Source organism: Gopherus evgoodei, chromosome 11 (assembly GCF_007399415.2).
Source record: "Gopherus evgoodei ecotype Sinaloan lineage chromosome 11, rGopEvg1_v1.p, whole genome shotgun sequence".
Lineage (NCBI taxonomy): Eukaryota > Metazoa > Chordata > Testudines > Testudinidae > Gopherus > Gopherus evgoodei.
Genome location: NC_044332.1, coordinates 72751931 through 72776672, shown reverse-complemented (window position 1 = coordinate 72776672; position 24742 = coordinate 72751931). Strand labels below are relative to the sequence as shown.

The window sequence follows — 24742 nt, the reverse complement described above, 5'->3', positions numbered from 1 at the left end:
TTAAGTGTAGTTTTTAAGAGTCGGGGGGCAGGGGGGAAGCCGCCTTGTACCTCCGTATGAGGTGATTAGTATGTCTAAGATCCCAGGATTCAAGAACTGCATCTCCTGATCTCTGGTCTTCTTGGTCAGCAACAACCACCTCTCCTCACATCCCATTGAAGTGTGGCACTTGCAATCCTTCTCTAGATCAAAATCTCCTGAACCTGCACCATCAATGGTTACTTCAAGGCTTGTGCAGCCCTGTCCTCAGCAACCTCCTTGGTATGACCAATCCTTAATTCCTCCTCCACTTCCTTATGAACATCCTCCCACTGGCCATATTGGTACCCTTGGGCTGTATACTGCCAACAGTTTTCCACAGTACCTAGTGCTCTCAGGGAATGCCATGGACAGCACTCCCAGATCCCCTCTGTTCCCCCACAGCTGTTTCCATTGCAAGAGGAGCAAGAAACAAGGCTTCTCCTCAGATGAATATTTCATCATCCTCTGAATGAAGTGATTATGTCCCTTCTTTCTACTGTTAGATTATGTCTAATTTCAGAAGTTGATGAAAAGGGCAGCAGACACTCTTCAAAAACTGTTAGAAGAAGTCCAGGAGACTCTGCGTAAGTTCTTGATGGTTCTTCATGAACCATCTTCAGCACAGGTGGCCCTTTCTCTAAATGAGGTGGTGTTAGAATCTGCCAAGACAATTTGGCAGACTCCTGCCACTGTTCCCCCTCCCCCAAAAGCCAAGAGAGCAGATAAAAAGTATGTTCTGGCTAAGGACTCAGAATTTTTATTTTCCCATCCAACCCCTAACTCCTTGGTCATGGATTCAGTAAACGAATGCAACAGGCAATACCATTCCAAGATTACACAGTTTGATAAGGACTTTTGGTCCCTTGATCTCTTTGGACATAAAAGTTACTCACCTGCCACCTTGCAATTCAGAATTGCTGTTCACCAGGCGATTCTTGCAAAAGGACAACTGCATTAACTGTTCAAATGTTAATTTATTTAACATCTCCCTCAAAAGCATAGGGAGCAATTTTGTGCCCTCATTGCAGAGGGACAGCTTCTAGCGAGGACAGACTTACAAGCTTCTTTCAATGTAGTTGAGACTCCATCTCCACAGCTGTGGTCATGCATTAAATCTCATGGTTGCAGCATTCTGCTGAAATCCAAAACACCACAGAGCACCTCCCCTTTGGTGGGCTTAAATTATTCAATAAGTCCACAAATGAGTCCCTGCATTCTCTGACGGATTCCAGGGTGACCACTAGGCATAGATAGACCTGCAAACAAGAGAAGGTTTAGTCAGTCTCAGCAGGCTCATAAATCCTGATCAGCTCAGTTTCCCAGGTACCAGAGGTATTGGAGTCACTTAAAAAGAAATTCAGAATGCAGAGAGCAAACTATTGCAACCATTGCCCCTGGATTTGACATAGCAGACATCATCTACAAAGCATTCATGTTGATGCCTAAGTTGAGGGCCTCAAGCACCCCCATGACCTGGATCTGATGCTGCGCCATCCTTCCCCATCCTCCCTCCACCTTTCGGGGATCATCTCTCCCATTTCTGCAACACATAGGAACAGATTATCTCTGACAGATGATCTTTGAGGTTATAACATTGGGCTATTCCATCCATTTTCACTCCATATTCCCCCATCCCTTTTCAGGGATCCATCTCACAAACCTCTCCAGAGATGAGAAGTTTTCTCCCTCATCCACATAGGAGATGTGAAATCAGTCCCCAGTGAGTACAGAGGAAAGGGATTTTATTCCAAGTACTTTCTGGTTCCCAAAAAACAAGGGTGAATGGAGGCCAATACTAGATTTCAAAGTGCTGAATACCTTTGTCAGGGTGCAGAGGTTCAAGATGGTAACATCGTAGCTATCATTCCATCCCTGGATCCAGAGGACTACTTCACCTTCAAGGCATATGCTTTGATGTCACAGTATACCCGTCACAAGATATTCCTATGCTTTGTTGTAAGTCAGGACCACATACCAGTATCAAATCCTCCCTTTTGGACTCTCTACTGCCCTCAGAGTATTTACTTATTTACTTCTCAAGCATGTGGCAATGTGTACCTTTCTCACACTATACACCCACTTACTACTGCTTTGTTCCCAAAACTGGCTCAGAGAGAGGTTATGCCCCCAACAGAGACACTCTGAACAAGTTGCTCTTATCCCCATGTACCTGTTTCCCTCAACTTGTGAAAGAATCTAGACAAGGTGTGCTTAGGAGTTCTCTTCAACCCCTCCCTCCCACTGTCACAATAGTTTTGCACGCATCCCTCCTAAGGTGGGGAGCCTATTTACAGTATTACACTTATCCAGGGCAGATGGTCTGCCAGGATTCTGCCCTTCATATCAACATTCTGGAGCTCAGAGCTGTAAGATAAGTTTGCCAGCACTTCCTTCCCATGATATGTCAGGCAGTCTGTATAACGGATGACAATAGCGCCTGCTACGTACTACATAAATCGACAAGGGGGAATGAGATCCCATTTCCTCAGCTGAAAGACAGTCAGGTGATGTATGGAACTGCTGAGAAGCCCACCACAGCAGATTATCACTGAATCAACAAGAGGTGATGCAATTTTAGACTAGGTTTTGGTAAGTAGTAAGGACATCACAGAATAGATAATTGTAGAAAATTACCTTGGACTGACTGATTAAATTAAGTGGAAGGATATTCAAAGCCAGGTCCTCAACTACGGTTTTGTATTTCAAAAGGGCAGGCTTGGGGAAATTAAGGGAATTGGTTAAAGAAGTCAGCTGTACTGAAGAGCACAAAGACTTAAATGTGGAAGACGCTTGCAATTTCTTTAAATCGACTACACAAAAACTATCTGAAGTTTACATCCCAAGCAAGAGGAAAAACTTGTAGGGAAAGGCTCCAGGTCCAGCTGAGTGAATAGTATAGGAAATGGAAAAAGGGATTGATCACAAAGAAAGCTACCTTGTGGAGGTTAGAAAATATAGGAATAAAGAGAGAATTGCTAAAAAGTCGAGCTGAATTAGCTCTTGCCAAGGAAATTGAAATAAATAAGAGTTTTTAAAAGAGAGATAAAGAGAAAATAAAGAAGGATGAGGTTGGGCCACTGTGTAGTGTGGATGGGAAGAAAATTAAAGATAATCTAGGTATGGCCCAAAAACTAAATGAATACTTTGCCTCAGTGTTCACTCAGGATGATCATATGGAACATGTGCATGAAAGCAAAAGGGGTGATGGAAATAAATGCCTAGACATGGAAATTGCCATATCTGAGGTGCAAGAAAAACTTAAGAGCTTAATGCGCTCTAATCAGGGGAAATGGATAATTTCCCAGAGTCTAATCTTAAGAATTTCTGCTACAAACTGGGGATTCATCAGTTGGAAGTGACAGAGGAGAGAGACTTGGGTGTGTAGGTTGATCACAAGATGATTATGAGCCACCAATGTGATTTGTCCGAGTAAAAGACAGATGTGATTCTAGGATGTATCAGGTGATGCATTTCCCTTAGAGATAAAGAAGTATTATTGCCACTATAAGGCACTGGTAAAACCTAATTTGGAATACTATGTTCAATTCAGGTCACCCATGTTTAAAAAAAGATTAATTTAAACTGGAAAAGGTGCAAAGAAGAGCTACTAGGGTGATCGGGGAATGGAGGGCCTTTCTTAGGAGACTGGAAGAACTACGTTTGTTTAGTAGCAAAAACAAAAAAAAACTGAGAAGGGGTATGATTGCTGTCTATAAATACATCAGGAAGGATGATGAGCTATTTCAGCTGAAGGACAATGTTGGTGCAAGAACAAATGGATATAAACTGGCCATGAACAAATTCAGGTTGGAAATTAGAAGAAGGCTGTATGACTGGATTGTTTGTGATGGTAGCAGGCAGGCCTCAGCCACCCTTGTGCCCACTTCTGGTTTATGTCTTACAGTCCTAAAAGCTTATGCTTCAGAGTTTCAGCTTGCCACTGGCAGGAGTCAGGAAACGATTTTCCCTCCTGCCAGTGTATTGTGGTTTTGTTTTTGTTTTTAATGTCCTTTCTCTGACACATGGGGGATGGCCACAACAGGACATGGGACATTAGATGGGATGGGCCAGGGCTGTGACAAGGCACCAAGTATTCTCTCTCTCAGGTGCTTGGCTGGCTGGTTCTTGTTTACATGCTCAAGATCTAACTGATCGTCATAATGTGGGGTCTGATTGGCAGTGAACTTGTTTTTTAGGGTTTTTTTTTGCCTTCCTCAGCAGCATATGGGTATTGGTCACTTGTCAAGGTATATCTGGATATATATTGTTTAATCATTTCCCTACCATTGCAGAGGCCTCCTATTCTCTGTGGCACATAAAAATCTAGTTTCCTTGGGGACTGAAATACTTTGGTTCAATTTCAGATGGGTTTAGCAGATGACTACTGTGTGGTGATGGTGGCCTGTGATCTACAGGAGATCAGACTAGGTGATCTGGTGGCCCCTTCTGCTTTGAACTCTGAATCTGAACGGTTTACTTGCCTGGTCTTCAAAACACCGTAACTGACGCTCTCCACAGACAATTCACTCAGGATCATGAGCTGGGATCTCAGCACATCCACAGGCACATAGATATTCCTTACTCGGGGTTTTCTGTACATAAACATTTTGGCCACCGCTGCCATGAGAAATGTGCAAAATTCTGCTTAAGGGATACCTCAGGCACCATTCCCTTGGGGATGCCTTTTTTCCTTTCCTGGATAAAGTGTCTCCTGTATGCCTTCTCTCCAATGCAACTAATCCTCAACCAAATCAGATGGGACAAAACTACGATAATCTTGATTGCGCAAACCTCGCTGAGACAGGTGTGATTTCCATATTTGCCTTGCCTCTCCTTCTGGCAGGCCAACAATCTCTTGCTGACTCCCAGCCTCCTCCTTCAGGACTCGGGAAACATTTGTCACCTCAGCCTGAACACTCTCCGGCTCAAGGCGTGGTACCTAAATGGCTCTCGGGTTAGAATTCTCCTGTTCTTCATTGCGTGTATGTCCCTATGAATGCTCCACTGAAGGATGTGCAGTGCCTGTGAACTTTTGATGAAGACTATAAAGCAGTATCCATCAGTCCATGCCTGCGCAGAGCAGCAATTTGTGCTCCCATATGAGGGCATATAGGGAGGGGATAGCTCAGTGGTTCAAGCACTGGCCTGCTAAACCCAAGGTTGTGAGTTCAATCCTTGAGGGGACCATTTGGAGATTTAGTTGGTGTTGGTCTTGTTTTGAGCAGGGGATTAGACTAGATGATCACCTGAGGTCCCTTCCAACCCTGATATTCTATGATTCTATGCTGCTACTCAGTTCCTTTTTAACTACCTGATGCTTCAGATGGAGCATTTGGTGTCTGCCATTCTACAGTTTCCTGCCTGTTCGTGCTTACTGTGAATTTTTTTCTCATTTTATGGAGTGATGTGTTAAAGGGACATTTGTTCATTGGACCTTCCTACCACAAGGTGGGAAACTGAGGCACAGGGCACTGTGTGGTCTGGATTTTGCTTATGGTTACATGCTTTTGAATGTGGTTTTGGTCTTGTCCCAAACTAATGCTTGGTTCCTTTTCCCTTTTATTAAAAGTTCTCTTTTGTTATACACAGACAGAGGCCTGGTCTACACTCGGGTGGGTGATCGATCTAAGTTAAATAACTTCAGTAGCTGAAGTTGACGTACTTAGATCGACTTCCCATGGTGTCTTCCAGTGAGTACAGAGGAAAGGGATTTTATTCTAAGTACTTTCTGGTTCCCAGTTCACAGTATACAATTAGCAGGATTACCCAACATTCATGCGTTACATAATGTGTGTGTAATACATACTGATGCATATGCATAATATGTTGGCTAACAATTAGAATGTTTGTGTCCTTATGTAGAGCATAAATGGAGAATATACCTTCTGTTCCCCCATCCTGGGGTCATGTAGTAATTTTTGTTGTCAGAGGGGGTCACGGTGCAATGAAGTTTGAGAACCTCTAAAAACCTCCAATGATGGGGATTCCATAGCCTCCCTTGGAAACATACGCCAGAACTTAATTAACTATCTCATAGTTAGACATTGTTTCCTAATATCTATTTTAAATCCCCCTTGCTGCAGATTAAGCTGATTACTTGTCATACTTCTTTCCTAAAGCGTAGTGCCCAAAACTGGACACAGTTCTCCAGCCTCACCAGTATCCTCCCATGTCCTACACATGGCATTCCTGTTAATCCATCCCAGAATATTAGCTTTTTTGAAACCGCATTACTGTGTTCTCTCATATTTAATTTGTGGTCCAGATGCTTTTTGCAGTAGTGGTGCCTAGCCAGTTATTCTCATTTTGTATTTGTGCATTGGATTTTTTCCTACCTAAGGGTCAATAAAGATAAATGCAAAGTGCTCCACCTAGGAAGGAACAATCAGTTTCACACATACAGAATGGGAAGAGACTGTCTAGGAAGGAGTATGGCAGAAAGAGATCTAGGGGTCATAGTAGACCACAAGCTTAATATGAGTCAACAGTGTGATACTGTTGCAAAAAAAGCAAACATGATTCTGGGATGCATTAACAGGTGTGTTGTAAACAAGACACGAGAAGTCATTCTTCCGCTTTACTCTGCGCTGGTTAGGCCTCAACTGGAGTATTGTGTCCAGTTCTGGGCACCGCATTTCAAGAAAGATGTGGAGAAATTGGAGAGGGTCCAGAGAAGAGCAACAAGAATGATTAAAGGTCTTGAGAACATGACCTATGAAGGAAGGCTGAAGGAATTGGGTTTGTTTAGTTTGGAAAAGAGAAGACTGAGAGGGGACATGATAGCAGTTTTCAGGTATCTAAAAGGGTGTCATCAGGAGGAGGGAGAAAACTTGTTCACCTTAGCCTCCAATGATAGAACAAGAAGCAATGGGCTTAAACTGCAGCAAGGGAGATTTAGGTTGGACATTAGGAAAAAGTTCCTAACTGTCAGGGTAGTTAAACACTGGAATAGATTGCCTAGGGAAGTTGTGGAATCTCCATCTCTGGAGATATTTTAGAGTAGGTTAGATAAATGTCTATTAGGGATGGTCTAGACAGTATTTGGTCCTGCCATAAGGGCAGGGGACTGGACTCGATGACCTCTCGAGGTCCCTTCCAGTTCTAGAGTCTATGAGTCTATAAGTGCAGTATTTTGCACTTGTCTTTGTTGAATTTCATTTTTACTGATTTCAGACCAATTCTCCAATTTATTAGGGTCATTTTAAATTATAATTCTGGCCTCCAAAGCACTTGCAGCCCGTCCTAGTTTCATGTCATCCACCAATGTTATAAGCATACTCTCTACTCCATTATCCAAGTCATTAATGAAAATAGTACCGGACTCAGGACAGACCTTTTTTATCAGTAAATCTGTCCATAGCCAACATATGACTGACACTGCACTTATAAATCAATCAGCTCAGAATTGTTCATACTCTGAACTCCCTGCTTATAGTCAGCAGCCTTTTATTAGGGCCTGTGGCCCATTGTACACCATGACCTTTAGTGATATTGGGTTCTTAAGGGAGAACAGAGGCCCCTCTTCCTCTGATGTGAGGAATGTTGCTCTTTTGGGTGCTGATTATCCTCCACAAATGGCATCACTCCTTTAATGAGAGGAAAGTAGAGGGGTCAGGTGGGATGGGAAGGGTATTTTCCTACACTTTGCTGCATTCTACATAGGTAAGATTAAGATTTTGTCATGGCTATTTTTAGTGAAAGTCACAGACAGGTCACAGGCAATAAATGAAAATTCACGGAAGCCCATGGCATGATGACTGAAGTCTGGGGGCAGGGGAGAGAAGAGAGGAGGGAGTTCAGCACCCACTGCTGAGGCAGCTCAGAGCTCTGCAGTCCTCCCATGGTGGCTTGGAGCCCTGGGGTCCCCTTGCCGCCCATAGTGGCTCAGAGCTCTAGGTTCCCCCCACCCCCGGTTGCCCATGGTGGCTGACAGCTCTGAGTGCTCCCCGAAATCTGCTGAAGCAGAAAATGTCACGGAGGTCACTGAAATTCACAGAATCTATGACTTCCGTGATATAATCTTATCCTTAAAGGTGGGTCACTGTAAATCTTTCCTAAAATGGTCAGCCAGTGTTTAAAGTCGTTTGAACTGGAGGGGGTGCTGTCATGAGGGCAGCAGAGGAGGAGGGAGGACTGCTTACCTAGATAAGGGGAGAAGGGAAGATGTGCTGCACCCATCCCCCTGTCAGTGTTGCTATCTTCTATGAGAGACAAATATGTGAGAATCTCAGCTTAGTTTAAAGAAAATAAAATGAAGTGTCTAAACCTCAGGGTAGAGGAGGAAAAAGCTTGAACATGTGACCGGAGTGAATCTTAAAGACTCAAGAAGCAGAAGGTAAGTTAAAACATTCTTTCCTTTTTTCTTTTTTTTTAAATCTCATGGTTATTGGAGCGTGACTCATAGTTTTTGAATGGCTGGGGCTGGCAGTGCTGCATACTGTCACTCCTGTAATCACGGTTTAACTCAGCCTAGAGAACTTTGTTCAGGCTGCTCCTGTGTCTTTGCTAGTCAGAGGGGTGGGAACAGTGGTGAGTTTCACTATCATTGCCACCAGGGTGGGGCTGGAGGGGTGGCGAGAGATGTGGGAGGTGCACTGGGGAGCTTCCGTGACATGTCAGCTGTAAAAGTGTCCTAAGTAGGCTTCAGAGTTAACAGGAGTCTAAAGTAGGGGGAGCACCTTCAGCTCTCAGACTTTGGTTGCAAGCGTGGAGCGTGGCCCAACGGGGAGGGGTCTTTCACTTAAAGGGGAGTTTCCTCTGCTTCCACAGTCTCCCTCCCCAGCCCTACTGGAACTGCTCCTGCTTCTCTGTGGTGACTCGGGCTAGTGCCACTGTCCTGCTCGGAGAGCACCAGAACCACCGTGTAGGCTCGCTAGCGGCTGGCACTGCCCCTTTAAGGGGAGGTGGCGTCGTGCAGGCTCGCTGGCGGGTGGCACTGCCCCTTTAAGGGGAGGCGGCGCCGTGTAGGCTCGCTGGCGGGTGGCACAGCCCCTTTAAGGGGAACGGACGCCCTCGGGCGGGCGGCACTGCCCCTTTAAGGGGAGGTGGCCCTGTGGAGGCGCTCTAGCGAGTGGCACTGCCCCTTTAAAGGGAGATGGCGCCGTGCAGGCTCGCTGGCGGGCGGCACTGCCCCTTTAAGGGGAGGTGGCGCCGTGTAGGCTCGCTGGCGGGCGGCACTGCCCCTTTAAGGGGAACGGACGCCCTCGGCCGGGCGGCACTGCCCCTTTAAGGGGAGGTGGCCCTGTGGAGGCGCTCTAGCGGGCGGCACTGCCCCTTTAAGGGGAGGTGGCCCTGTGGAGGCGCTCTAGCGAGTGGCACTGCCCCTTTAAAGGGAGATGGCGCCGTGCAGGCTCGCTGGCGGGCGGCACTGCCCCTTTAAGGGGAGGTGGCGCCGTGTAGGCTCGCTGGCGGGCGGCACTGCCCCTTTAAGGGGAACGGACGCCCTCGGCCGGGCGGCACAGTACCTTTAAGGAGAGGTGGCCCTGTGGAGGCGCTCTAGCGGGCGGCACTGCCCCTTTAAGGGGAGGTGGCGCCGTACCGGCTCTCTGGCGGGCGGCACTGCCCCTTTAAGGGGAACGGACGCCCTCGGGCGGGCGGCACAGTACCTTTAAGGGGAGGCGAGGCGGGGCGGGGCGGGGCAGAGCAGAGCCCTCCCGTTGCCGAGCGGCCATTTTTGGCCTGCGGGCCGGTTCTGGGCCCGCCCCTGAAACCATCCCAGTCTCCGCCCTGCGATCCTGAGCCGCCGGGGCCGCCTCCGCTCCGGAGCGGGCAGCAGGTGAGCGGGGAGGGGAGCTGCCGGGGGTCCCCACCGGCCCGGGCAGGCTGAGGGGGGGCGCCTGTCAGGGCAACCCCCGCGTGGTGTAGTGTTGGGGCGAGCCCCCCCCCCCGTTGTACGGGGACTCCAGCCTCGTGGGCACTCCCACCCCGCGCGAGTTGTGCCCTGGTCGCTGCGCGAAGGACCCCCCCCCCCCAAAGGGGCCGAGACAGATGTTCCCCTCCCGGCCCGGCCCGGCCCGGGAAGAAGGGAAGCGGGTCTGCCCCGGTCTCGGCTGGTTGGGTCCGGGCCGCTCAGCCTGGCCCTACCCGCCTGACTGCACCGGAGGCGCGGGGGGAGCACGAAGGCGGCTCAGAACCGCTCGGCCCCATAGAAGATACGGTTCACCCTGGTCTGGGCGGTCAAGACCTCTTGGCTCACCCCCCTCGGGCGCTCGCTTCATTGTGTAGCCAAGGGGGTAGGTAACAATCCCGTCTGCACCGGGGTGCGACACTAGGTGTCTACACAGCCAAAAACCCCAACATCTCCTGTGCCAGCGAGTCTGGGAGCTCCTGGCTCATGCTGCGGGGCTGGAAATAGCAGCGCAGATGTTTGGGTTCAGGCTGGTGCCCCGGACCCAGCTCAGGGCCCCATGGCTACGTTGCAGTTTCTAGCCCCACAGCTAAGCAGGACCCAGGCTCAGAGCCCGCTGCCCTGGGTTTTTGTGTGTGTGTGTGTGTGTGTGTGTGTATTGAAACTCTTGGGTGGACCTAGAAGTGTCTGTGACTCTGCTGTATAAGGGGCATAAGTGCATCAACTTTCTCCTCTGAAAATCCAGGCTGGCCACATGCTTTTTTGTAGTTTTATTGCATGTGTTATTCGTGATTATTCATTCTTTAGTTTTAAGAGGTTCAGGTGTTATTTAAAGGTGCTTGAATGGTATTTTCATGGGCGCCAGATAGGGTAAGAAGCTATATGTATTTGTTTTCTAAGCAACAGAGCTATCTTTTGTAGGCAGCTACCGTACACAGGAATCTGTTAAAGCTAACAATTACTGGAATAGTCCAGATTGTGAGACAAAATAGTTTTGTGCGCTGCTTTTTGTTTTGTGTGTATCTTCCTCATCAGTTGCTCTTTTCTGGGCGGATTTGCCAAGCATGAGTATTGTGGAGGAGGGCAAGGGGAAGCCTGAGCTGCTCAGCAGCTCCTTGCAAGCAACCTGTTGGATGTGTCTGTGAACAGCATGTGGTTTCCCACAGTGCTGTTTAAATACTAAACTGCAGTGGTATCTGCAAATTCTGCGACTGTTTTTTTGGGGTGGGGGAGACAAAGAGGAGACAGGGCTGGGGCAGGAGGCGGAAATGAATTGATGTTCAGCTTGCCCTTTTCTGTATGGCTTCTTAGTTAGGTTTTCTGACTCTGTCTCTTTAAACCATATATTTTTCATTTTAATTAAATGATACATAGGCCTCCTCCTTCTAGTCTACTGGTTTCAGAAAAACAGACGTTACGGATGGTAGCAGATGTTCCTAGATTATATTATGAATGGGAGTGGATATTATTGTGGGTTTATGACGGAAGTCATATTTGTAATTTTTTGTTTTTAAGTCTCTTGCTATCGGTCTTAGTTAACCTTACAGGAATTTCTGATTGGCACTGTGAGAGCGTGTGGCAGGCAAGTCCAGACAGAAGACGGAAGATACATGTGGTGTTTTTTCCTTTTGTGTTGTGATTAAGGTTGAAACTTACAGGGAACCAGCTTGTTTTGACTCAAGTGTGATTCATGCAAGGCACAAATTTCCTGGTGCTTGTCATAGCACAGTTTAAACCACTCGCTTGGTGTGACCAACCTTCCCAATAGCAGAGTTCTGGGCCTCCTGTGCATTACAAATACTATGGAACCTGGCTGCAGAGGAGGCATCACATGAAGTGGTTACAAACATGTTTTCACTTTGTAATGTAGACTGGCTATTATCTGTGTTTAATAACCAGCTTACACCTTTCGTGTGTTTAAGGTCCAGATCATACTACAAACTGGATCAGCTTTTAGGTTCCCTGGTTCCAAACTACTGAATCCCTTCATAGAGCATAATTGAAGTTAGCGGGCCTGTGCTAAGGTACAGGCTTCCATCTATGCAGATCAGCCTACAGGATGGAGGCCCAAGCTTGGAACTAACTTAGGGGACTGTTGTGACCAGAGTCCCTGATGGGATTGTATTTGTAGTTTAGATAGGAACTTGCAGCCTGGGTAGGTTTGCCAGCTCAAAAGACACAGGCACTCATCCACCTAAATCAGCTTTTCTGTGACTGAAAGGGAGTAAATGTGTAAAAATCGTTTGATTTGTTTATAAATTGGATTTTGTGCAAAATCCAAAGAGTATTATGAAGAACTGTTTGTAACTTGTTCCATATGAAAAGGGGAGCATATCAATCAGGAAAGTAGCCTGGGAGAAAGCATAACTAACTAATTTAGGGACATGGAGGAGTTTGGTTGCCATGGGTATAAGCTCACTGTTAACTGTGTGAGATCTGAGTAAGGAGTCATTGAATCTTCCTAAAATATGTTACTTTAAGCACCTGAGTTGTCTTAATATGGTGCTGGGAACCAATCCCTGAATCCCATTCAGTGTTTCACTAAGGCTTATAGTTGGGATTTTTTAAGGAGCTGAAAGGAGTTAAGCATTCAGGTCCCTAAACAATTCATGACTTTGAGTCTCTAATTCCCTTAGGCCCTCTGGAAAATCGCAGGCTTCATTAATTGCTGTCTTAGGTTCTTTCACGTTCTTGAAATGTTAACATCTGTCCTTTCTTTGTCTTGGGGCTCCATAGCAAAGATGTTACGTTTCTTTCGACGAACTCTGGGGCGTCGGTCAATGCGCAAGCATGTGGAGAAGGAGCGGTTAAGAGAGGCCCAAAGAGCTGCAACCCACATCCCTGCGGCTGGAGATGCAAAATCCATCATCACTTGTCGAGTATCGTTGCTGGATGGAACTGATGTCAGTGTGGACTTACCGGTATGAGAGAGAGACAGCTGCTTTTTAAACACTATTGACTTGCATCAGTCAGATTGAGTTCTTTATTTTCTATGAGCTGGATAAAGATATGCCTGTTTGTCATAGCAACCAACCCAGATCTATTAGCCTTGGATTATAAATAGGTGCTGAAAGGATAATGTAGTGGTTAGTCAGTGCTGTCAGTTAACATGTTTATAGAGGTATCATTGTGCTGTAAATATTAAATGTTTTTCACTGTGCTAGTGTGTAGTGGCATATTGAGGTAAGTCTAGCTTAGATGGAAAGATGCTTAGCAGCATTTGGGGTGATTCTTATTTCCTTTTCAGTCCTGTGCATGTACATTGAGGGAGAAGTTAAACCCCTTGGTGTAACTCAGCTAATGGGAATGATGATCAGGGAAATGAGGATGGTTTCTGAAATTCTACGACCTTTTCATTCAGCAGCTTTCTACTTGATATATATGTAGACAGATAACTGTTGGCATGTACCATACTATTGAAAGTTCACATCCTTAAAAATCCGAATGCTGACTTCTCTGATAAGCTTGCATAAAGAATCTTAAATAATATATTTGATTGTGTGTGATGTCTTTTTAAAAATACAGGGCAGCCTAAAGAGCTGAAGATCATTTGTGAGTGCTGTTTTGCCAGCAGGACTGACAGTGGTGACTGCTGCCACTCACCTCTCTTTAGTTTATAGCTATGTCAGTGTTGGCTTGTTTGAGTTTGACCAGCCCAGTATTGAGAAGCTGTGGCTCACTGCGGCTCTCTTAACATATGGCTAGATCATGAGAGCTGTTGACTTCTGGGGGAGTTGTTCTGAGGCTAAAAGGTGGATGCTGAGAATGGTTGCTCCATATGTCCTGTCTTAAAGCACATGGATTTTTCCTGATAATTAACTGTTCAAGAATGTGTTAAAATTAGGGCTGTTGATTAATCAAAGTTAACTCACGTGGTTAACTCCAAAAACTAATCACAATTTAAAAATTAATCACAGTCATGATTTTAATTGCACTGTTAATAAAATGCCGGTTGAAATGTATTAAATATTTTTGATGTTTTTCAACATTTTCAGGTATATTGATTTCAGTTACAACACAATACAAAGTGTACAGTGCTCACTTTATATTATTTTGATTACAAATCAAAAATGTAAAAATGACGAACAAAAGAAATAGTATTTTTCAGTTCACCTCATACACGTACCATAATGCAATCTCTCTATCCTGAAAGTGCAATTTACAAATGTGGATTTTTTTTTTGTTACATAACTGCATTCAAAACCAAAACAATGTAGAACTTTAGAGCCTAGAAGTCCACTCAGTCCTACTTCTTGTTCAGCCAGTCGCTAAGAGAAACAAGTTAGTTTACATTCATGGGAAATAATGCTGCCCGCTTCTTATTCACAGTGTCACCTGAAAGTGAGACCAGGCGTTCACATGGCACTTTTGTAGCCGGCATTGCAAGGTATTTACATGCCAGATATGCTAAACATTCGTATGCCCCTTCATGCTTTGGCCACCATTCCAGAGGACATGCTTCCATGCTGATGACACTTGTTAAAAAAATAATGCATTAGTTATATTTGAGACTCAACTCCTTGGGGGACAATTGTATGTCTCCTGATCTGTTTTACCCGCATTCTGCCATATATTTCATGTTGTTGCAGTCTTGGATGATGACTCAACACATGTTGTTCGTTTTACGAACACTTTCACTGCAGATTTCACGAAATGCAAAGAAGGTACCAGTGTGAGATTTCTAAAGATAGCTAGAGCATTCAACCTAAGGCTTAAGAATATGAAGTGCCTTCCAAAATCTGACAGGGATGAGGTGTGAAGCATGCTTTCAGAAGTCCTAAAAGAGCAACACTCCAATGCAGAAACTACAGAACCTGAACCACCAAAAAAGAAAATCAACCTTCTGCTGGCTCAGATGATGATGAAAATGAACATGTGTAGGTACACGCTGGTTTGGATCGTTATCGAGCCGAACCCATCATCAGCATGGAGGCATGTCCTCTGGAATGGTAGCCGAAGCATGAAAGGCATATGAATGTTTAGCATATCTGGCATGTAAATTGACAGAATTAAATCATTTTGTAAATCCCCTAGGCTATTTGTTTCTACTACCGAGAGATCAAAGGGTGAGGCTCTCTCTAAGCAAAACTCTCCAAGTGGATTTCGGATAGCATCAGATCCTGCTATCAGACCCAGAATGTTCAACCACCAGAGAATGTTAGGACTCATTCTACTAGAGCAGTGTCAACATCCATTGCCTTCCTCCACAACGTGCCTATTACAGATATATGCAAGGCGGCCACTTGGACATCTGACCACACATTTGCCAAATCTTATGCTATCACATGGGATGCCATGGCAGACACCATAGTCGGCCATATGGTACTGTCTACCATTGTCCCTCATGCAACTCCAAAATCCCACCAAGCATAGTGGGTACTGCTTCATGTTCACCTGAAGTGGAGCACGCACAGGGACAGCACTTGAAGAGAAAGTTACTCGCCTTGCAGTAACTGAGGTTCTTAGAGATATGTGTCCCTGTGGGTGTTCCACTATCCATCCCCCTCCCCTCTGCTTTGGAGTACTAATCAGACAACTCTACAGTAGAGAAGGAACTCGGAGGGGTGCGGGACGCACGCGCTCAGGCAGACTCTATTGCCCTGAGACAGCAGCGGAGCACCTGCGTCCTGACCAGGCACTGCTACAGAAGATGTCCGATCAATGGAGCACCCACAGGGGGACACATCTCTAAGAACCTCGGTTACTGCAAGGTGAGTAACTTTCTCATCAGTCTCCTTCCTTTCCTGTTTGAATGTTTCCATAAATATTAAAAGCCAGATTTTAAATTTTCATCACATGCTCTCAGCCTACAAAAAGGGTATTTTGAGCAAATGAATATGCATTTGCAAAAACACATTTCATGACCACAAGTGGCAGTCCTGAAAATTTGGCTCTCTTAATTCAAGGATGTGGCCCCTAATTCTCAAGACCTCAAAGTACGTCTTTACCGATGGAGCACTGAAACTGAATAGGCAGTCCTAAATCATATGACATAAAAGGATAGCAGGTAATATTGTCAGTGACACAACTTTCCAGTTGAATCAAATAAAGGTTTTCATTACTGCAAACATGATGTGACTCTTGTCTGCTTCTATCCAAACAAACTCCTGAAAGATCCACAAATGGGTTAAAAAATAGAATTCTTCCATCTGCTGAAGCCCAAGCCCTACCGCCTTGGGCTGAAGTTTGAGCAACTTAGCTTTATGAGCCCCCTGTGGTGTGGGGTTCCAGGCAGTTGTCCTGCTTGCTACCCCGTAATGCCAGCCCTGGCTTTTAATGTACTGAGTATGCAGAAAGAGTTGTTGTGGCACAGCTGGGCTGTGGAGTTTTTATAGCATGTTGGCCGGGGGGGGGGAGGGGGGGGGCTCAGAAAGAAGTTGAGAACCCCTTGCCTAGAGGACAAGTGTGGTAGAAATATATGATAATCCCTGCCCCCAAAGAGTTTACAATTTAAAGGACAAGAGATAGGCAGGTTAGGGCAGAGTGTTTGGTAAATGCAAAAGGGACCGTTTTTTTCTTAATTGACCTCTGATACTCTGAAAGGAATCTTCTGCAGTTCATTTCTCCTAGAAGTATTGTGACTGCAATAGGGGGCTGGTTTGGGGAAGAGCGAGTTTAGTAGTGATGTAATGGAGATGGGGTGGAGATATTGTGTTTTTCAGGCATAGAAAATACTTTCTCTCCAAAAGGGGTGAGAGTTCAGGAAAGAAATTACCTCTAGATAACTTCCTTGGGTAGTAAAATGGGTGTGGGTTTAAAAAAAAATCTTTATTTGGTGGTGTTCACTGGGGGGCGGGGGAGTGGCGGCAGTGTAGAATAGTAGAAGTGTGAGCTGCCCAGCCTGTGAAAATGCACTTGTTCTTACAGTGTAAGGGTCATATCCTCAGGTGATGTAAGTTAGTATAACTCCATTACAGCTGTCTTACACCAACTGATGATCTGGATTACTGGGAACAACTGTTTTTTGGAAGGATGCAGGTGGTGAAGCACTCCCATTTTCTAAAATTGAGCAGGTGCTGGCTTATACTGTAAGTACAAATCTGACACATGTGAACATGGCTGATGATCCATAAGGATACCCTTCACCACTACCAAGTATCAGAGGAGTAACCGTGTTAGTCTGGATCTGTGAAAGCAGCAAATAGTCCTGTGGCACCTTATAGACTAACAGACGTATTGTAGCATGAGCTTTCGTGGGTGAATACCCACTTCGTCAGATGCGTGTGACGTGTTCACCCACGAAAGCTCATGCTACAATATGTCTGTTAGTCTATAAGGTGCCACAGGACTATTTGCTGCTTTTACTGAAATAATTATGTTGGCATAAACCTCTGTGTGGATTAACCTAAAAAAGTAAAAGGCACTCCTATTCCGAAACAAGCATGTGCACACAAGGCAGTATTCTGAAATAGCTATTTTGGTAAATTTCAAATGTTGCCCTGCGCTATTTAAAGACTTATTTAAACAACCCAGCCCACTCACTGACTTTCCTGCTGTTAGAGTATCAGAGGGGTAGCCATGTTAGTCTGGATCTGCAAAAGCAGCAAAGAGTCCTTTGGCACCTTATAGACTAACAGACGTTTTGGAGCATGAGCTTTCGTGGGTGAATACCCACTTCATCAGACATACATCTGATGAAGTGGGTATTCACCCACGAAAGCTCATGCTCCAAAACATCTGTTAGTCTATAAGGTGCCACAGGACTCTTTGCTGCTTCTGCTCTTAGAGGTTTTTTTTTCTCTATTATCTCCTGTCTACTTTAATAATCTACATTAATCAAGCGTTGGGATTTCAAGCAATTAAATATACATGATGAGCTTAATTTGACCCCTGAAGGGAGAACGAGTCACAAATTTAGGTCTGTTTGTGGGTGAGGTAGTTAATACTTTATTGGAAATCATTAAGCAACTTTGAAGCGCTTAACTACTTATTGTTTGAGGTAATCCCAGCTCTGCCAAAACACACAAGATAAAAGTGAAATCAAAATACCACTTAAATAAAATTGAGTGTTTCTCAGCCGAGTTGTTACTTTATAGTCTCTTGAATGGAAATGCAATAGAAATGTATCTTTGCTATTTCTTTGGAGCATGCTGGGAATGGCAGTTTTATTGAACACAAGTAAATTTATGTGAACCCATAAAAAGTAACTTATTGTAGAGTATGGTTCATCCACTGGCTTCCATTACTTAAACATAGACAGTAGGAGACCTGTTTAACAAACCTTTGGGAATGTACGTGTGGCTCCCAGCCATGGAGTTTTCAGCTAAAACATTAACATTTGTTTAACTTGCACCAGATGGGTATTTTTACGTTTATTGTTTGGTATAAGTTGTGTACATAAAACTGTGCATGAGGGATGCTGGATTGACAGGGCGTATAGCTAAGTCAGAAGCACTGTACAGGCAGTAATGCAGGCTTTCCCACCAATGCCTTAAATCCCATTCTGGAGGGACGGCCTCCCACGGAGTTCAGTCTCTGTGTCCGTTTGGTCTTTGTCCTTCTGCTTAGACCGCCAAGATAGGTACCACTTGTGATGTGAACATCCATCCACTGGGAAATCAACATCCATGAATTTCAGGTGTCACTGAGTGGTTTTTGGACAATAAAAGCTTTTACAACCTGAGCCAGAGTCAAACTGCCATCCTAGATGGAGGTAAAGGGCTCTCATTACCTGTTCGTTCAGCTATTAGCGTTTTAAAGCTTGAAACATAGCTTGAATAGCTGTTTATAAAATATTTATATAGAGACATATTTTAATAAAAGTAAAATCTAAAATGTAGTTGTTGTGGAGGCTTTCTCTTGGCTTTAGACCAGGCACCAGGTCCTTAGTGTGAGCTGATGCCTTTTGTAACTTCACCTTTCCCAAAACCTGAATTTATTTAATTTTGATCAGCCTGTCTTTCCTATTGTTTAAGCTGCAGGAAACATCCGCGTGTTAAGATAAATTATTAATAGCTCAATGTGTTTTGGATGAAAGAGGACCTTGGCTCAAGTGTCTTAAAAGTGGAAGAAATTATTTTAAATAAACAGATGAGCTTCTGTTGGTTCAAGAGTTGTAACAAAGTTGTTTGGAGAGGTGTTTTTTTTTTTGTCAATGTTTAATACATTTTTTGGTAATAATGAATCTATTAACTGAAATTAAGAGAAGAGGCTGATGCATTGTCCCCAGTGCCTCCTCTTACACTTGATTATTGCTGTGCATATATGTGAGACCACTTGCTCTTCCAGGTCCTCCTGATAATTAGTAATAAGGGAGTGACGGAAAGGCATGACAGCCTGAAATCAGTGTCTAGGCTAGAGGTCACCAACGTGAGTGGCATGCCCCCTGGGGGGGCCTGAGCAACATTTGGTAGGGTGGTGGGGGAGCGCCACCCAGCTCCACTTCACACCTAGCTCTACTGCTGCCCTGGCTCCTGAGCCCATCCCCAGTCCCGCCCCCAGCTATGGCCCCAGCCTCTGGCCCCTTACCCCTGTCTGTGTACCCCCACCCCTGGGAGCCGCAGCCCCACTTCAGGCCCAGGGGAGGGCGCAGACGGGGTAAGGGAGAGTGTGACCCTGAAAAGTTTGGGGACCACTGGTTTAGGCTTTCGTCATTTGATTTAGAGCTTTCACTATAAAATGTAAGTTTGAATCATATTGTAAGAGAGGTTTAACCCAGGTTACATTTTATTTATATGCAAAGTATTTAAAGATCAGAGTACTATAGGGTGATGGTAAGTTTGCTTGCTCTTTTTAGTATGGGATTTAGTGGTTGAAGCAGAGATGGAGGAGCTTCTGAGAATAAAAATTATACTTTATAAACAAAGCAAATTTGTAGCAGAAATCATTAGACTGGCTTTTAGATCTGTGTTCAATTAGTTTGTATACTTTTCCCAACAAACATAGCTAAGAATTCTGTGACACAGACTATCTCAACCTGGTGGTGAGCTACTAGTGAGTTGGCATACAGTATGGTACAAAAGTTTGGGTTTTACTCAACTCATAAGTGTTAAAGTTGCTGAGTGACAACAGTGTATTGACAATCACATCAGTTGTTTACAAAACCCAGCCACTTACAAGCAAGGAAATAAATAGTTAAGGACATCAAAAATGTACACTGCCTGACTAATAAACATAAATGCATTTCTTTCTACTGGATAAAAATAATATATCTTCATCACAACATAACAATCTTAACTCTTACCCATAGATTTTCTTAATGGATTTTTATTATCTTGATGTTGTATCTAAATATTTTCTCTTACAGGAGACTGAGAAATACCTGTTAAAGATTAAGCAGTAGAGAATACAAGTTTTGATAAAGTGCTTCCTCGAGAATAGTGTTGTTAAAGGAATTGAATAGAAAAAGTGTGTAGCATTTTTATGTATATGCAAATTTGTCTTGTTTGAAGCTGATCAGTTGACACGATACACCACATTTTTAATGCAATGCCCCTCTGCAATATACATCGGCCAAACTGGATAGTCGCTACAGAAAAGGATAAATGGACACAAATCAGATATTAGGAATGGCAATATACAAAAACCTGTAGGAGAACACTTCAGCCTCCCTGGCCACACAATAGCAGATCTTAAGGTGGCCATACTGCAGCAAAAAAAACTTCAGGACCAGACTTCAAAGAGGAACTGCTGAGCTTCAGTTCCTCTGCAAATTTGACACCATCAACTCAGGATTTAACACAGACTGTGAATGGCTTGCCAACTACAGGACCAGTTTCTCCTCCCTTGGTTTTCACACCTCAACTGCTAGAACATGGCCTCATCCTCCCTGATTGAACTAACCTCGTTATCTCTAGCTTGCTTCTTGCTTGCATATATTTACCTGCCCCTGGATATTTCCACTACATGCATCTGACGAAGTGGGTATTCACCCACGAAAGCTCATGCTCCAAAACGTCTGTTAGTCTATAAGGTGCCACAGGATTCTTTGCTGCTTTCTCATTTTTAATGTTGGATTTTCAAATGTTTTATGTTCACACTTTGTATTTATCACAAGAAACATAGTATTTATTTGGAATTCGAGATAAGGTTGCTATTCTATGATTTTATATATATATATATATATATATATATATATATATATATATATATATATATATATATATATATAGTCATTTTTATTTATATGAAAAATTACATTTTAAGCGTGTGGGTTTTATAAATGATATGTGATATAAGTACTTTTCACTAGTGTCCCCTAGCATTCTTAACTGTTTCTTTAAATAAAAACTGGCTTTTGGTATTTTTGCCATTGGTTTTTGTGTATGCAGGTAAAATAAGAAAATAGGTTTTTAAAAAAATAAATAGGATGGAGTGGCTCACCAGATTAATAAATTAAAGGAGTGAATGGTACACATTTCTGTGTAGAAGCAATGCATCTCTCCCCTATGTATGTTAGCGTTATGAAATCACTTGTTGATGAGAGTGCCTTGTGTGTTAGAGAAATGTTGCTTGATTTGCTTTGCTTTAGTCATTTGGAAGGATTTGAGCTATCCTAGAGTATAGTCTTCATATGTTGTTGTTTTTTCCCGCTCCTATCTGCTTCAAAGATGAAGAATTATGTCTGGATTTCAAATAGTGGTTATTTCTATACCTTTCCTTTAAATCTACCTGGTGTATTAGGCAGTGCCAGATGCCAACCATGTTTCCAATTTCATGGCATAAAGTGACCTCATTGGGCATGTAGTAGGGGGACAGTGAGCTGTAGAGTTCGGTGCTAAGTACCTCCAATCGTTGGCATTTGGCACTGGCTACTTATAAAAATCGGTTTAAAATCTACATTTGATAAATTACAGATCATTAAGTATTTTCATTTACTTGGTGCACCGCAAATGCCAGCAACTCTACAATTATAGATGAGGCAGTTGCCAACTTTGTGTTTAGAAACATTTTTTTGGCATACTCAGTTTGTGTATTCGTAGCCTTGAAAAGGCAACTGCAGTAACAAATCTACTGTTACATGCTAATTCATTTTGCAATTTCAGAAAAAAGCCAAAGGCCAACATCTGTTTGAACAGATCATGTATCATCTGGACCTCGTTGAAAATGACTACTTTGGACTCAGGTTCATGGATTCCGCACAAGTGGCAGTGAGTAACAGAGCCTTGTTTTTTTCTAGCGACAGTCATTACGTTTAAACCTTAACATGACAGACCAACTGACTACCAAAAAGCAAATGTTTGTGGTTTAAATTATCTTGGATGCAAAAACTGTAGAGCATACCAAAGTTTTATCAAGCCCGTGTTGGCCACCACAGTCCCTTACATATTCTTGTCCTTCACTTTTCTGACCCATTCCTGTGTCTCCTTTCTGGTTTTAAAGTCAGGACAGTTGTTGCAGAAGGACTTTGATACCACAGCACTTTTGTCCTGTAATGTTAGTTACGAATGATTGCAGAATGGAACTAGCTGGGATTTGGTTTGCCTGGTCTTTCTTCTATAAGCAGTGATGCAGGGAGAGGCCTTCTCTGCCAGTGCATGGTGCCATGGGCATTCTTGTCTGCAGTGAGCATCCTGTCAACATCCACTGTCAGGTTAAGGGCAGAAAGGCAGACAGCTGATTTCTTTAATGCTATATTAATGACCAATCCTGCAACTTCCACTCAGAACACCTCTTGCCTTAGTTGGAGGTAATGGGAGAGGTGACTACAGTAGTCAGGTGCTTTGCTATTTAAATCTTTTGAGAGATTTGAGCAATGATTCACACAAGTGTGTTTTTTAAAAAAAAAAGACAACCTTTTGCTTTTGAAACCACAGAAAGGGACTATTAAAGCATTTGTCAGAAGTGCTGAGCACCCCACAATTCTTGCTGACTGCAGTTGGAGTTATGGGTGCTCCACTGTTCTGAAGATCAGGCCCCTAGTGAGAACCAGGCTATGTGACTTTTGGACTGGCTACTTAGCTAGCCTTGCTTTCTCCATTTTGGTTTCATTTTTCTCCTTCTCTGGAGGGAAAAGTGACACTTTGTACTGAGACTTCAGTGTTTTTTAAATAAATAGCTATTATGTTTCAGGAGGAGCTAGGTAGGGAATCGATCCAGATCTCAGTACTGTAACACTTTAACCTGACCCAGGACTGACCCTTCCTGTTACAGGAGGGAAAAGGTGCCCTTCTCAGATAAGTGGCTCTGTATCTAGATTTTCGAATTGCTTTGAGTGTCTATCACATGTCTCTTTGATATAGCTGACCAGGTTGTCCATGCATTTCAAAATTACTTCAGATTTATTTCAGAAGTAACACACCGAAGTCAGCAGAGTAGGAAAGACAGCTGCTGGTGATCTAAGTAGCTGAACTGCTCTAGTTCTGTCTGTAAGATAAAGGTACTGACACTAGTCCAATGACTTCTGAAATATTTGTCAAAAGTTGAAATTTTTAGAGGCAAACATGAACTATTTACCTTAAAATAGCATGTTAGTCGACTTGCTGTTAAAACATGAAGTTCTCCTTGTTTCCTCCCCTGGCAGACAAGGCAACCAAACAGGCTGGCTGGCCTCTCTAGATTCTAGATGAGCTGTTCCCAAATCCCTGCATATCTTGGTGGTATCCTACATAAAGCAGTCTCCATGGATCTGTCTTCACACTTAACTTGTTTTGCAGAGAGCGGTTTCCTTTAGGAAAATAATCAGACCTTGAACATGATATACTTAAGGGCAATTTCACAGATGACATGAGTAGGTGCAATTCCACTCAAGTTCTCTGCATGGCACTCATTTACACCAGCAGTGAGTATGGCGCTTGATCTCTTGGATTACAGAGGACATCTTGCTCTGCGGGAGAAAAGTCATGGGTTCTCCTTCCACCCTGGAGATGCCTGGAGCAGGATCTATCTGCCTGCCTGCTGGTGACTTGTCAGCATTTGGAAGATTGCCGGAGGGCTAGTGATGAGAATTAATTTTCAGCACCTGAGGTCACCTTGGTGGAAAAGTAGTTAAAGAGGAGGGTGGGTACAGACATGTACTACCAAAGAGAGATGTAGGCCCTCTGGCAAGTTTACTAGATAAAGTACACTCCAGCAAAAATACTGAGATCCCTTTCACTATTTGTGCACTTTAAAGAAAATGTTCTCTTCTTCCCTCTCCTTATCTGCACCTGTTGCTGCTATTTATCCATATGCTACGGAGCATTTAGATGGTTACTATCCTGATATGACAGACTATTGAAACTGCTTTTATGAATTTACAAGCCCTGTACATGACTTTGTGTGCGGTATTGCTACACCTGCAATACAAATCTAGCCCCTTGAGATTGTTGCACTTCAGTTTGCTCATAAACGGCTCCATCACACTTCTATGTTCTTTTCACCAAAATAGCATCCATTGTGCATTAGGGCATAGAAACAGTCTAACTGATTTCCATGCTATCGTCTTCCCTATGGAGAGTTTCCATGTGCCAGCAGCTTTTATTAGAGCTCAGAGTTTATTCAACTCCACTTATTAAGCCACGCTGTGTGACTGTTTTTCCTGCCCACCATCCCAGTGTGTGGTAACACTGACTCCTCCTCAGGTGATGGGATTGTGAGGAATAATCTTTCCTACCCCAAAAATAGCTGATAGGTTAGGTCCCCTGGGCGGGTTAGTATTTCCAATCCAGGTGATTCCTGGTGAGTATTCATCTAGACAGGGTAACATGCTACCTGCAGGCAATTGTTTGGTTTGTTTCCTTTTTATAACTGTCGTGTGCATTTACACGCACTGTTTAACATGTTTCATTTAGACCCTTGTTTATTGTAAGGTTTTTAAATACTGTAGTAAGCATCTCATTTTGAAAAGACTAGGGCCAAATGGCAAGAAGCAAACAATTTAATATTTCTGAAGAACTGTCTGCCTATTCCGATGTCAGCTTTTCATTCAAAATGGAGCAAATAAATCTGTTCTAC

The 24742-nt window shown here is 43.8% G+C and overlaps 1 protein-coding gene across 8 annotated transcripts in view; it reads left to right on the top strand.

Annotated features, from left to right (window-relative positions):
- Positions 1–8254: 8254 nt before the first annotated feature.
- The window catches only part of EPB41L5 (erythrocyte membrane protein band 4.1 like 5), an 89149-nt gene continuing 72661 nt past the window's right edge, over positions 8255–24742 (top strand). For 3 of the 8 annotated variants that reach the window (XM_030580886.1, XM_030580882.1, XM_030580885.1), the window contains exons 1-3: positions 9652–9796; positions 12605–12789; positions 21853–21957. In XM_030580886.1, the coding sequence (XP_030436746.1) occupies positions 12610–12789; positions 21853–21957 (285 nt within the window). In that variant the 5' untranslated portion in view covers positions 9652–9796; positions 12605–12609. Of the gene's footprint in view, positions 8357–9651; positions 9797–10003; positions 10253–12602; positions 12790–21852; positions 21958–24742 lie in introns of those variants that run through there. The other 5 variants (XR_004002691.1, XM_030580888.1, XM_030580883.1 and 2 more) reach the window with 4 other exon arrangements.